We start from the raw sequence: 13,574 nt of genomic DNA, 5'->3' as shown, positions 1-13,574 counted from the left end.
TCATTGGACCTCTGTGAACTACTCATCAATTTTATTGGTCTACTGTTACGAGGCAAAATGTTTACGAGGCGGCATGAAAAAAAAAACCATGTATTAGCCGCTCTGGATTATAGGCCGCAGAGTTCAAAGCTGTTCAAAATGTGGGAAAAAAGTAGCGGCTTATAATCCGGAATCTACGGTAATCAATCTGGAGTCGATCTCACCTGGCACTAAGGCCGAGGTAGGGGATCTTGCGCTTAAAAAGGTTGGTGACCACTAGTCTACGTGATCTGAGGCCAAGTGGAGGGCCAGTGAGGTTGCATCCATTGTGTAGACCTATTGTGGCAATAGGCTAATTACAGCAGATTCAGTTCCTTGGTTAGGCAGGAGTTGATTATAGTCATTCAAATGAGCTTATTGAAATAACATCTAGTGTCATTCAGCAACCACAAATAAATATCCTGAGTTACAGTGATAGACCACTGCACTTCAATACAGGACACCCATGTTGAGAGGTGGAGATGTATTTGTATCTGGAGCTCAGATGCTCAGACAGGTCCTTGGCTTAGTAGGGTCCCTGGATCCTGCAGACATAGGTGAACAGCAGAGAGTTGGGTTTAGAGTTGAAACATGCCTGTATCTTCCATAGTGCTTCTCTTGAGCTCCAAGACTTCTGTTGAATAAAGCTGCAGGCAGTTACTTTTAATAAATCCTGGGAACTGTTGGTAGGGCTGTAGTTGATACAGGTTGAGCACCACTTATCTAAAATGCTTGGGTCCAGTAGTGTTTTGGAGTTTGGAATATTAGCATCTATATAATGAGATGCCTTGGGGATGAGACCCAAGTTTAAATGTGCAATCCATTTACAATGCATATACAGTACAGTTTATACATATGCTCTGAAGGTAGTTTTATATAATTTAAATATTTTTGTGCATCAAACAATAATGTGTACATTGAACCATCAGAAATGTAAGCTATCCCTACCACGGGTGGTGGTTTGGCATCACCATCATTCCTAATTCTGAATTTATGTGCTACTAGTAAGCAGTCGTTCTCTTACATTTGTTGTTCATACATATGTACTGACGTGGCCATTCGGCGTGCTAGATTTTCCTCAGTGACGATCTTGGCAAATTCATCAATGAATTTCTCCACTGCTTCATGATCAGCAGATGCTTTATCACCAGAAATCTTTTAAAATTAAATGCCATCCCTTTTCTTAAATTTCTCCAAACAGCTTGCTGAATATTCACAATTAACTTCAATTTTTAGTTTGGCATGATAGATCTTTGCTTGTTTATGTTCACTCCGCTGATGAATCCATTGTTTCCACTCATGATGGAGATCTTCATTTTTCACTTTATGTAGTATTTTTCAATTTTTCATTAACTTTTATTCATTGCGTATGTGAGGTAATTTCTCAGAACTGTCTGGTGCGCAGAGACCTGTGCGTCACCTGGAAACCTTCCTAGCGCTTTGTGGAATTTTCCATTAATGACATCATGTCAGCACTCAAAAAAAATTAGAATTTCAGAGGTTGTTGGATTTTAGAATTTCGGTTAAGGGGTGCTCATAATGTGCTACTGTATTAATAATGTGGCAAGTAGCCAGATGAGATGGAAACTGATTTTGAGAGCCGGATTAGTTGTGTTTCTGTGATACATATTTAAATACATTTAATAAAAATTGTGTATTGATTTTTTAATTATATTATTTTTGTTAGTTTTCCTGAAGCTTAGTGAAACATGAGTGGAGTTTCATAAGCTATCGTTGGCAATCTGGTAACTGCACCATGAAAGGCTCTGCTTTTTTTCTGGGCCTAGTTTGCCACTGTGGGGACAATGTACTTAGAAACCTGCTACAAGAGCAGGCAAACTTGGGCATTTTGGTCACCTGAAATTCTGGGTTGTTATTGTTGCAAAATTCATAATATACTGTATTGTTGCCAAATTCTTAATATACTGTAGAGTGGAGAAGCATGGTGGAATAGAGGGCAATTTTTGTGATATTACTTTAGTCTTAGAACAGCACAGAAACAGGCTATCTTTACCCCTCATAATTCTGGATACCTCTATCAAATCTCCCCTCAATCTTCTATGTTCTAGGGAATAAAGTTATAACTTATTCAGCCTTTCCCTGTAAATCAGGTTCTCAAGTCCTGGCAACATCCTTGTAAATTTTCTCTGCATTTTTTCAATCTTATTTACATCTTTCCTGTAGTAGGTGACCAAAACTGGATACAGTACTACAAATTAGGCCTCAAAATAGCATCCCAACTCCTGTATTCCCAATTCCAACTCAAGTACATTGATTTATGAAGGCCAATATGTTGAAAATTTTCTTTACCACTTTCTCTTTATGTGTGATGCCACTTTCAAGGAATTATGGATCTTTATTCCCAGATCCCTCTGTTCTACTAAACTCCTCAGTGCCCTACGCTCACTCTGTAAGACCTACCCTGGTTGGTCTTCCCAAAGTACAACACTTTACACTTGTCTCCATTAAATTCCATCTGCCACTTTTCAACCTTTCTTCCAGCTGGTCCAGATCCCACTGCAAGCTTTGATAGTCTTCCTCACTATCCACTATAACCTCAGTCTTGGTGTCATGCTCAAATTTGGTGATCCAGTTTACAGCATTATCCAGATCATTGATATAGATGACCCAACACTGGTTCCTGTGGCACACCACTAGTCACAGGCTTCCAGTCAGAGAGGCAACCATCCACAATCACCTCTGGCTGCTTCCACAAAGCCAGTGTCTAATCCAATGTACTAACTCATTCTGAATGCAAGCAACCTCCCATGCAGGACATTGTCAGAGTGCTTGCTGAAGTCCATGTAGAAAACATTGTCTTCTTCAACTTTCAGAGTAACTTCCTCGAAAAACTTTAAGATTCGTTAGATACAACTTGCCACGCACAAAGCCATGGTAACTATCCCTAATCAATCCATGTCTATCCAAATACTTGTATATCCAGTTCCCTTAAAATACCTTCCAGTAGCTTTCACACTACTGATGTCAAGCTCACTGGCCTATAATTTCCTGGCATATTATTATTGTCTTTCTTAAGTATTGGAGCAGCATTAGCTATCCTCCAGCACCTCACCCATGGCTAAGGATGTATTAATAACTCTGCTAGGGCCCCTACAATTTCTCCATTATCCTCCCACAGGGAGCACCTTGTCAGGCCCTGGGGATTTATCCATCTTAATTTGCTTCAAGAGAGCAAACATCTCCTCTGTAATCTGTATAGGCTCCATGATATTGCTGCTGCGTTGCTTCACATTTATAGAATCTGTTCATCTCATGAGTGACTACAGATGCAAAAAGTAACATTTAAGCTCTCCCGCTCTTTTTTTGGTTCCATGCATAGATTGTCACACTGATCTTCCAGAGAACCAATTTTGTCCCTTGCTATCTTTTTGCTCCTAATAGATCTGTAGCAGCCCTTGGGATTCTCCTTCAACTTTTCTGCTAGAGCAATCTCATGTGTTCTTTCAGTTCTCTTGATTTCCTCCTTAAGTGTTCTCTTGCATTTCTAATACTCCAAGTACCTCATTTGTTCCTTCCTGCCTATACCTGCTATGCCCCTTATTTTTCCTAACGAGGATCTCAATATCTCTCGATAACCAAAGTTCCATAAACCTGTTATCCTTGCCTTTTATTCTTACAGGAGCTTTGTACTCTCAAAATACCATTTTTGAATGCCTCCCAGTGACCATTGCACACCTTTGCCAGAAAACAACCTATCCTAATCCTCACTTGCTGGATCCTTTCTGATAACATCAAATTGGCCTTTTTCCAGGACCAGACCTACCCTTTTCCAAATTACCTTGAAACTGATGGTATTATGATCACTACGTACAAAATGAACTTCAACACAAAGTTCTTTCATCTGCCCTGTCTCATTCCCTAATAGGAGATCTAGTATCACACTCCCTATTAAGGACTTGGAGTAAAGAAAGTTTCCTGAACACATTTGACACATTTTACCATCCAGCCTTTTTAGCAGTGTGGGAGTTCCAGCCAATATGTGGAAGTCAAAATTACTTGTATCACAATCTTATGTTTATTGCAATAGTCTGCGATCTCTGCAAATTTGCTCTTCTAAATCCTTCTGATTAATGGGTGGTCTATAATTTATATTAATGTGTCATACCTTTCTTACTCCTCAGTTCTACCCATAAAGCCTTACTAGACAAGCTGGTCAGTCTGTCTTGACTGGTTACTGCTGTGATATTTTCCTTGACTAGTCATGCCATTCCTTCCCCTTTATTCTTTCCCACTGTATGATGTCTAGAACAACGGAAACCTGGAACATTGAGCTAGCAGTCCTGCCCTTCCTTCAACCAGGTCTCACTAATGGCTACAATGTCATGATTCCACATGCTGATCCATGCCCTAAGCTCATCCACCTTTTCAACAATACTCCTTGCTTTGAAATATATGCAACTCAGAACATTAGTCCCACTATGTTCAATTTTCTGATTCCTGACCTTGTATGTAGGCTTAACAACATCTTTCATCACAACCACTCCACTTCCTGCTAGGATATTAGTCTCCCTCCAGTTCAAATGCAAACTATCCCTTATGTACAAGACACATCTTACCCGGAAGAGAGGCCAGTGATCCAAGAATCTGAAGTCCTCTCTCCTGCACCAACCCTTAGTTACGTGTTAAACTGTGTGTACTTCCTATTTCTGGCCTCACTAGCACATGGCACAGGTAACAATCCTGAGATCACAGTCTGGGGGTCCTATCCTTTAACTGATCACCTAACTCCCTGAACTCACTTTGCAGGACCTCGTCACCCATCTACCCATGTCACTGGTACCAATGTGGACCATGACCTCTGGCTGCTCACCCTCCCACTGTGGACTCGATCCAAGATGTCCCTGACCCCGGTACCTGAGAGGCAATAAACCATCTTGGAATCTTGTTCTTGTTTTTGTTCGCTGAACCTCCTTTCTGTTCCCCAAGCAACAAATCCTCAATTACTATAGCTCTTCTCTTCTCCCCTTTCCCTTCTTGTTTTGCAAGAAATTTTAGTGAATTTTTCAATATAGTCTATTCCAGATTGTGGAAAATCTGGCAGAAAGCAGTTCAATATCAGTGTGTCCTTCATAAGGGTTTTTATTCCATATTGTCAAGTTAGAATTTTGCCAAATCTTCTGCTTTGCTTTTAAGTTTTATTTGTCTGTAATACACTGTGGCTTCAGATAAAGTGACAGTTGAGTTTAACTGGTGGGTTGTTTAAACTACAGTATACAGGCTGTAACTGAAAGTTTTCTGATTCTTAATTGGAGCATCTTACATGTGGTAATGTCGATACCACAGTCAATCTTTGCATCTGTAGATTAGAAAATAATGATAAATTAAAAAAATGTAGAATTGATGATAATAGGAAGGTTGACATCTGAAATTTGTTTTTTTAGAGAGAATCTTGAGTGGTTGGCAAGAGCTACCAACTGGGCTAAGTTTACAGCAACAGCCAGTCTTGGAGTCATTCATAAGGTAATGACTTGTATTCTGAAAGTACAGTGTGCTTTTGTTGAACTAGTCTATTTGATTTTCTTTTTCATTCATATTATAATTCTGTATTTTACAGAAAATTCACTATATACAGTTTCTAGAAGGTACTTTTGTAACATTCTTTCATGTTTCAGGATTTATTTTTCATTTGTTTAGTTCTGGCCAAATTGAAATTAGTAGAATTAAATGGATGTTTCCGGAATGTTCGTAGTTAAACTTCTCATTTTAATCAGTGGCCACAGACAACAGGTCCACCTCTTCTGAAATGATATGTTGCAGATATAAGCAGAAAGTTATAAACAGCAACATGAGAGTACATTGAAATGCAGGCACTGTGAAGTACTCAATCTTTAGAAAGGAAATAAGATTATGAAACCTGTTAATACTGCTATGAAATAAATCTAACAGAAAATGCTTCCAAAAAGAACTCTTTGTTCCTTAGACGTGTTATAGGATGAACTATTTATTCCAGTGTTCAACAATGGACATATTTAAATACAAGTAGGTGAAGATAACAATATGAATGGCATCTACTGCAAAATTCAGTAATATTCCAGATTTTTTGATCTGCAATGAAGGCAATTGGTCACGTTGATGTATGATTCAATGGATAAACGTACCATGCCCTAGAATAAGTGAATTTTGATATGCAGTGGCAGAATATATTTAGAAAAGGGACAACATTCCTGTTTATTGTCTGAAATGAGTGATTAGCACAGGTAGATCATGTGGAGATTATTTAATAATAAATTACAGCAATTCTAGCTGAAAAAATACATAGCTCCAAAATACTAGTAAACATGAAAATATTAACCTTCTGTTTAGTAATTAAAAAGGATTGAACCACATGAGCCATAAATTAGTTTTCTCTGGATTTCCAGTAAGGTACATGTTGCAGTTGTCTGATATTTTATTGTAATTATTGATTTAGTTGAATGTTATTCTTTGGGAGTGCCCCCGAACAGACACTTTTGAGAAAGGATCAGGATGATCAAAGCTTAGAAAAGTTCCCTTTTTTGAGTCAAGATGAGATGAAGTTAATTGTTTTTCACTGGGACAAGAGTAAATCTGAGCCTGAGCTGTCTAATTTAACCTCTGATAATCACTTCCGAAATGTTTTCAAGCGAGTGTCACTTAAAGATAATGAACTTTAAAGTTCAACCGTCCTGCACTTCTTCTACACTACATCAACAACTGCATTGGTGCTGCTTCCTGCACCCATGCTGAACTCGTCGATTTCAATCACTTTGCCTCCACCTTCCACCCTGCCCTCAAATTCACCTGGTCCATTTCTGACACTTCCCTGCCCTTTCTCCAGAGTCAGCTTATCCACCAATGTCTATTATAAACCAATGGACTCTTAACAGCTACCTGGACTATACCTTGTCCCAAATAGCTACACCATCTCCTCCTCTCAATTCCTGATCTCAAGATGAGGCTTTTCATTCTACAAACCCCATTTCCAGAAAAGTTGGGATATTTTCCAAAATGCAATAAAAACAAAAATCTGTGATATGTTAATTCACGTGAACCCTTACTTAACTGACAAAAGTACAAAGAAAAGATTTTCAATAGTTTTTCTGACCAACTTAATTGTATTTTGTAAATATACACTAATTTAGAATTTGATGGCTGCAACACACTCAACAAAAGTTGGAACAGAGTTAAAATAAGATTGAAAAGTGCACAGAATATTCAAGTAACACCAGTTTGGAAGACTCCACATTAAGCAGGCTAATTGGTAGCAGGTGAGGTATCATGACTGGGTATAAAAGTAGCGTCCATCAAAGGCTCAGTCTTTGCAAGCAAGGATGGGTTGTGGCTCACCCCTTTGTGCCAAAATTCGTGAGAAAATTGTTAGTCAGTTCAAAAGGAACATTTCCCAACGCAACATTGCAGAGAATTTAGGTCTTTCAACATCTACAGTGCATAATATTGTGAAAAGATTCAGAGACATCTCAGTGCATAAAGGGCAAGGTCGGAAACCACTGTTGAATGTGCGTGATCTTTGAGCCCTCAGGCAGCACTGCCTAAGAAACCGTCATGCTACTGTGACAATTATAGCCACCTGGGCTCGGGAGTACTTCAGAAAACCATTGTCACTTAACACAGTCCGTCGCTGCATCCAGAAATGCAACTTGAAACTGTATTACGCAAGGAGGAAGCCATACATCAATTCTATGCAGAAACGCTGGTGAGTTCTCTGGGCCCGAGCTCATCTCAGATGGACCGAAAGACTGTGGAACCGTGTGCTGTGGTCAGATGAGTCCACATTTCAGCTGGTTTTCGGAAGAAACGGGTGTCGAGTTCTCCGTGCCAGATATGAAAATGACTGTCCTGATTGTTATCAGCAAAAGCCAGCATCTGTGATGGTATGGGGGTGCTTCAGTGCCCACGGCATGGGTGAGTTGCATGTATGTGAAGGTACCATTGACTCTGAGGTGTATATTAGGATTTCAGAGAGACATACGTTGCCATCAAGGCGACATCTCTTCCCGGGTTGTCCATGCTTATTTCAGCAGGACAATGCCAGACCACATTCTGCACGGGCTATAACAGCGTGGCTTTGTAGACACAGAGTGCGTGTGCTTGACTGGCCTGCTGCCAGTCCAGATCTATACCCTATTGAAAATTTATGGCGTATCATGAAGAGGAGAATCAGACAACGGAGACCACGGACTGTTGAGCAGCTGAAGTCTTATATCAAGCAAGAATGGACAAAATTTCCGATTGCAAATCTACTACAATTAGTATCCTCAGTTCCAAAACGATTAAAAAGTGTTATTAAAAGGAAAGGTGATGTAACACAATGGTAAACATGCCTCTGTCCCAACTTTTGTTGAGTGTGTTGCAGCCATCAAATTCTAAATTTGTGTATATTTACAAAATGCAATTAAGTTGATCAGTAAATCTATTGAAAATCTTTTCTTTGTACTTTTGTCAGTTAAATAAAGGTTCACGTGAATTAACATATCACAGATTTTTGTTTTTATTGCATTTTGGAAAATATCCCAACTTTTCTGGAAATGGGGTTTGTAGAATGAAGGAGATGTCTTCCTTTTACAAAGAAAAGGGCTTCCCTTCCTCCACCATCAATGCTGCCCTCAACCATATTCCTTCCATTTCATGCATGTTTGCTCTTACCCCGTCCTCCTGCCACACTACCATGGATAAGGTTCCACTTGACTTCACCTACCACCCCACCAGCCTCCATGTCCAGCACATAGTTCTCCGAAACCTCCACTACCTCCAACTGGATCCCACTACCACACACATCTTTCCCTCCCTTCCCCGCCCCCCCCCCCACTTTCTGCTTTCTGAAGGCATCGCTCCCTACACAACTCCCTTGTCCATTTGTCCCTCCCCACTAATCCCACTGATCTCATGCCAGGCACTTATCCTTGGAAGCGGAACAAGTGCCACACCTGCCCCTACACCACCTCCCTCACTGCCATTCAGGACCCCAAACAATTCTTCCAGGTGAGGTGACACTTCACCTGTGAGTCTGTTGGGGTCATGTACTGTGTTCGGTGCTCCTGGTGTGGCCTCTTGTATATTGGTAAGACCCAATGTAGATTGGGAGACTGCTTGCTGAGCATTTACACTCCGTCCGCCATAACAAGTGAGATCTCCCAATAATTCTACTCCCGTTCCCATTCCGATATATCCATCCATGGCCTCTTCCACTGCTGGGATAAGGCCTCACTTAGGTTGAAGGAACAACACCTTGTATTCCATTTGAGTACCCTCCAACCTTATGGCATGAACATCGATTTCTCAAACTTCCAGTAATGTCCCCCCTTCACCATTTCCCATCCATTTGTCCCTCTTTCATGTTACCTCCTTGCCCGTCCATTCTCCCTCTAGTTCTCCTCTGCCTGCCCCCCTTTTTTTCCCTTTCTTCCATGGCCTTCTGTCTCTTTCACTAATCAACTTACTAGCTCTTTGCTTCATCCCTCCCCCTCCAAGTATCATCTGTGGCCTGGTGTTTCTCTCCCCTTCCCCCACCTTTCAAATCTACTCCTCAGCTTTTTTTTCTCCAACCTTGCCAAAGGGTTTCGACCCAAAATGTCAGCTGTACTTTTTTCCATTGATGCTGCCTGGCCTGCTGAATTCCGCCAGCATTTTGTGTGTGTTGCTCGGATTTCCAGCATCTGCAGATTTTGTCTTGTTTCTAAAGTTCAAAACATTTTTGCATAGAATTGCACAGTCAGATGACTCTTTCTATGAGTTTTTAAAAAAACTTTCTTTATAATTGTGATGTGGAACCTTCATGTCATCAGCTAGTCAGTAGCAATCATGAATGACCTTGGTGATTAGACTACTCAAAAATATTAATGCAAAATAGCAAAGATCTCTTTGTTACTGAGATCTCCCAGTTTTGGTAAGCAGCTGAATTTTTGCCATTATTTTTGCACCTTTAATGGAATACCAGAAATTACATCTGATACTACAACTGTCTGGTACTTACATTCCACATTTTATCTCATTGGTACAAAACAATAGATTTAGCATTGACTACTTGCATTATCACTTCTCAGTACACACGCATTTTGTCTTTTAAAGTCATATGATCTTTTAGCGTACCAGTGCTGCATTTTGTCATTGCATACATTGTTTAATTTGTTCAAGGAAGTAGTTGAAGCTTTGTATTCCTAGCAAGATTTTCTATGAATAATTACAGATTGTAGGTTTGCATTTTTCTAATATTTTCCTGAAATCTGTACTCCTGAAATTTTGTTTCTTTCCAAGGGTCATGAAAAGGAAGTATTACAGTTAATGGCAACATACTTGCCCAAGGATTCCTCGCCTGGGTCAGCTTATCAGGAAGGAGGTGGTCTATATGCCCTTGGTCTCATCCACGCAAATCATGGTGGTGACATAATAGAATATTTGCTGAACCAGCTGAAGAATGCAAGTAATGATGTAAGTGCTAAATATAGTTACAATCTGTGAACTTTTGAGAACAGAGTTTTGATCTGGGCACAATTATAACAACATAAGAAATGTGAACAAGTGTAATTATTTGGTCCTTCGAGTTTGTTCTGCCATTCAGTAAGAACTTAGCTGAAATTATATCAGACTAACTTCATGCTCATGATTCCTTCAGTACATATCTTAAAAAAAAAATGTTTAACTTGTTTGCAGTGACATAGGTCTCCCATTCTCCTGGGTGGCAAATTGCAGAGGTTGACCATCCTCTGGGTGGATATATTTCTTCACGCTCTGAATGGCTGATCCTTTGTTCTGACACCGTAGCTTCCTTCTTCTAAGCACATAGCCAAAGGAAACATCAACTCTGTTTCTACCTTTTCCAGTTTAAGAATTTTGTGCCTTTTATTAAGATCAATAAGGTACACATTTATGTTTCTACAAACTGTCTCTTCTGACAGACTATTTATCTCACTTTTTTAAGCATAAGACACTATTCTCATCAGATCCCTGCCACCTTCCAGCCTATCAGTGAGCCATATTCCCACTACTCTGAATTTACTTGTACTGAGCCAATTTGTGTGTGACTTGGGTAGTAATTATGACATTATCAATTTTCTATAACTTTTCTTTAGTCCAACACTGGAATCACAGCCTTTGTTGGTTCCCATGTGAACCATGACAAATGGAACTTTCTTTTCCTCTGTAAGTTTATATTGAGCCCCCAGAACAAATGTTCTTAAACTTAAAATGTTCATAAGGACATAATCACAGCTGTTAAGACTTTCATCTGTAGAGGCAGAGAATGGTGTCTATTCTTCTAAAAGTCCTTATTGTGTTCCTATACACTTCTCTTGCTTCAATGCTTGCCCAAGTGCTGTGGTCAGTTTTTTCATCCATCTTACAGTCTCTTTCATCCAGATACTCTATGCCCTTATCATAGATCTCTCTACCTCCCTTACTTGTACTCACCTTATCCTGTCCTGTTTGATTGGAGCATTCCAGAATACTGAATCTTAGGGCAGTGACTGGCTTCTGGAATAGTGTCCAAGTAATGTTGCTTTCATTTAACATTGCATCACAGTGCCCAAATTTCATTCTGAACCAGTGTTCCTTGAACTACAGACTTGATCACCATGAATTCCATGGGTTTTCATCAGCTCCCACCTATCCACAGCTGCAACGTTATCACTTAGCCTGCCAGGCCTCTCTTCGTATATCATGTAATTATTGAGTATCTCTTCTGATAAAAGTCCTTTGTAGATTCTGTGTTCCACAGATTCTGCAGTCAGGCAATTCCCTGTGGAAACATATCAGTCCCAATAAACTTCATTCATTTGACTTTACAGTAGTTCAGTGTTGGTTATTAACACACAGATGGCTTTATGTGTGCAATAGTGGCATGTGTAATCCAGTGAACTATTTGAGATTTTTTTGCCTATTTTCAGTAGCAAACATTACAATTTTTTTTAACATGAATTAATATTTCTGAGCTTGATCAACATGATCTCTGCACACAAAGCTCAAATTATTTTCACTTGCTAATTGAATATGTGGCCATAGTTAATTATTTAGTTTACTTGCTAGTAGTTGTAGTTCAGCATTTCTAGACTAGATTATAAAAAGTATGTAGTTTTCAATCTGCTTTTTAATCTATGCATTTGTTGTAAGTAAAGCTCATGTTTTATGTGTAGCAAGAAAAGACTGATTTTACTCTATCTTTTTGCATATAGATTGTACGTCATGGTGGATGCCTTGGTCTTGGTTTGGCTGCATTGGGTACTGCTCGACAGGATGTCTATGATCTGCTCAAAACAAATCTATATCAAGATGATGCAGTTACTGGTAAGGAAGTGATGAATACCAGTCCCAATTAAAGTTGTAATTTGTGCAAAGACCTGTATAGAGTTAGTAGTACTGATCATTGCATGACTAAATGTCTTTTGATTTCTACTCTACTGACCCTGAATTCTGTCCTTATCTTTCCTTTTCCCTCTCATTCCAAATAATGAAGAAACAATCATCTCAATGATTATTGCAATGTAGGTTAGACAAATTATTGGATAAGCGCAGTCATTTTTCTACTAGTGATGTAAAATTTGTGGTTAGTCTTAATATGGTTGGCATGTACTCATCAGGAAGAGTACAGCACACGAATAGGCCCTTTGGCTCATGATGTTATGCAAGACTAATTAAATTAGTAATTAAAAGCCAAACTGAACTACTCCCTTCTGTCTTAAATAAGTGTATATCCCTCCTTTATCTGCATATTTCTGTGCCTATTTAAGAGCCTCTTGTACTTCTGGCAGTCCATTCCAGGTACCCACCACTCTCTGTGCAAAAATAAAACTTGTCCTATACATCTTGTTTGAACTGATCTCCTCTCGCCTTATATTTATTTATTTTTTATTTTTATTCAGAGATACAGTGCAGAATTGGCCCTTCAAACTGCACCACCCAGCAGCCCCTGATTTAACCCTAGCCTAATTGTGGGGTAATTTACAATTAAACTCCTGACTGGTACATCTTTGGACTGTGGGAGGAAACATGAGGATCTGGAGAAAACGCATGTTTTCCATGGGGAGCATGTACGGACTCCTTAGATGATAGAATTGAGTTGTAATGGAGTTGTGCTAACCACTAAGCTATCATGGCAGAATGCATATCCTCTAGTATTAAATATTTCGATCGTAATAAAAAGATACCAGCTGTCTGCTCTATGTCCTCATAATCTTAAAAATTATTTTGGCAAACACGAAACTTTCTCGGCCTGAAACGTCGACAGCGCTTCTCCCTATAGTTGCTGCTTGGCCTGCTGTGTTCCACCAGCATTTTGTGTGTGTTGCTTAAAAATTTTTTTATTTGGTCTTACCCTCAGCCTCCACTATTCCAGAGAACACAACCCAAGTTTATCCAACCTGTCTTCATAGGGTATGCCTTCTAATACAGGCAGCATCATGGTAAACCTCTTCTGCACACACTTTCTCTCTCCTCAAAGTCTGACACTTTTCCTATAATGGAGTGACCAGAACAGACCACAGTACTCCCATTGCAGCCTGACCAGAGGTTTATAATCCTGCAACATAACTTCTTGACTTTTGAACTCAATAAAAGGCAAGGATGCC

At 39.6% G+C, this 13,574-nt stretch overlaps 1 protein-coding gene across 1 annotated transcript in view; it reads left to right on the top strand.

Moving 5' to 3' along the window:
• psmd1 (proteasome 26S subunit, non-ATPase 1) overlaps positions 1–13,574 on the top strand; it is a 125,151-nt gene that overhangs the window by 24,900 nt on the left and 86,677 nt on the right. The window contains exons 11-13 of the mRNA XM_073041271.1: positions 5,421–5,499; positions 10,270–10,443; positions 12,183–12,294. Coding sequence (XP_072897372.1) covers positions 5,421–5,499; positions 10,270–10,443; positions 12,183–12,294 — 365 coding nt within the window. The remainder of the gene's footprint in view (positions 1–5,420; positions 5,500–10,269; positions 10,444–12,182; positions 12,295–13,574) is intronic.

The sequence above is a fragment of the Hemitrygon akajei genome, chromosome 3 (assembly GCF_048418815.1).
Source record: "Hemitrygon akajei chromosome 3, sHemAka1.3, whole genome shotgun sequence".
Taxonomy (NCBI): Eukaryota; Metazoa; Chordata; class Chondrichthyes; order Myliobatiformes; family Dasyatidae; genus Hemitrygon; species Hemitrygon akajei.
This window is presented reverse-complemented; position numbering and strand designations above follow the sequence as displayed.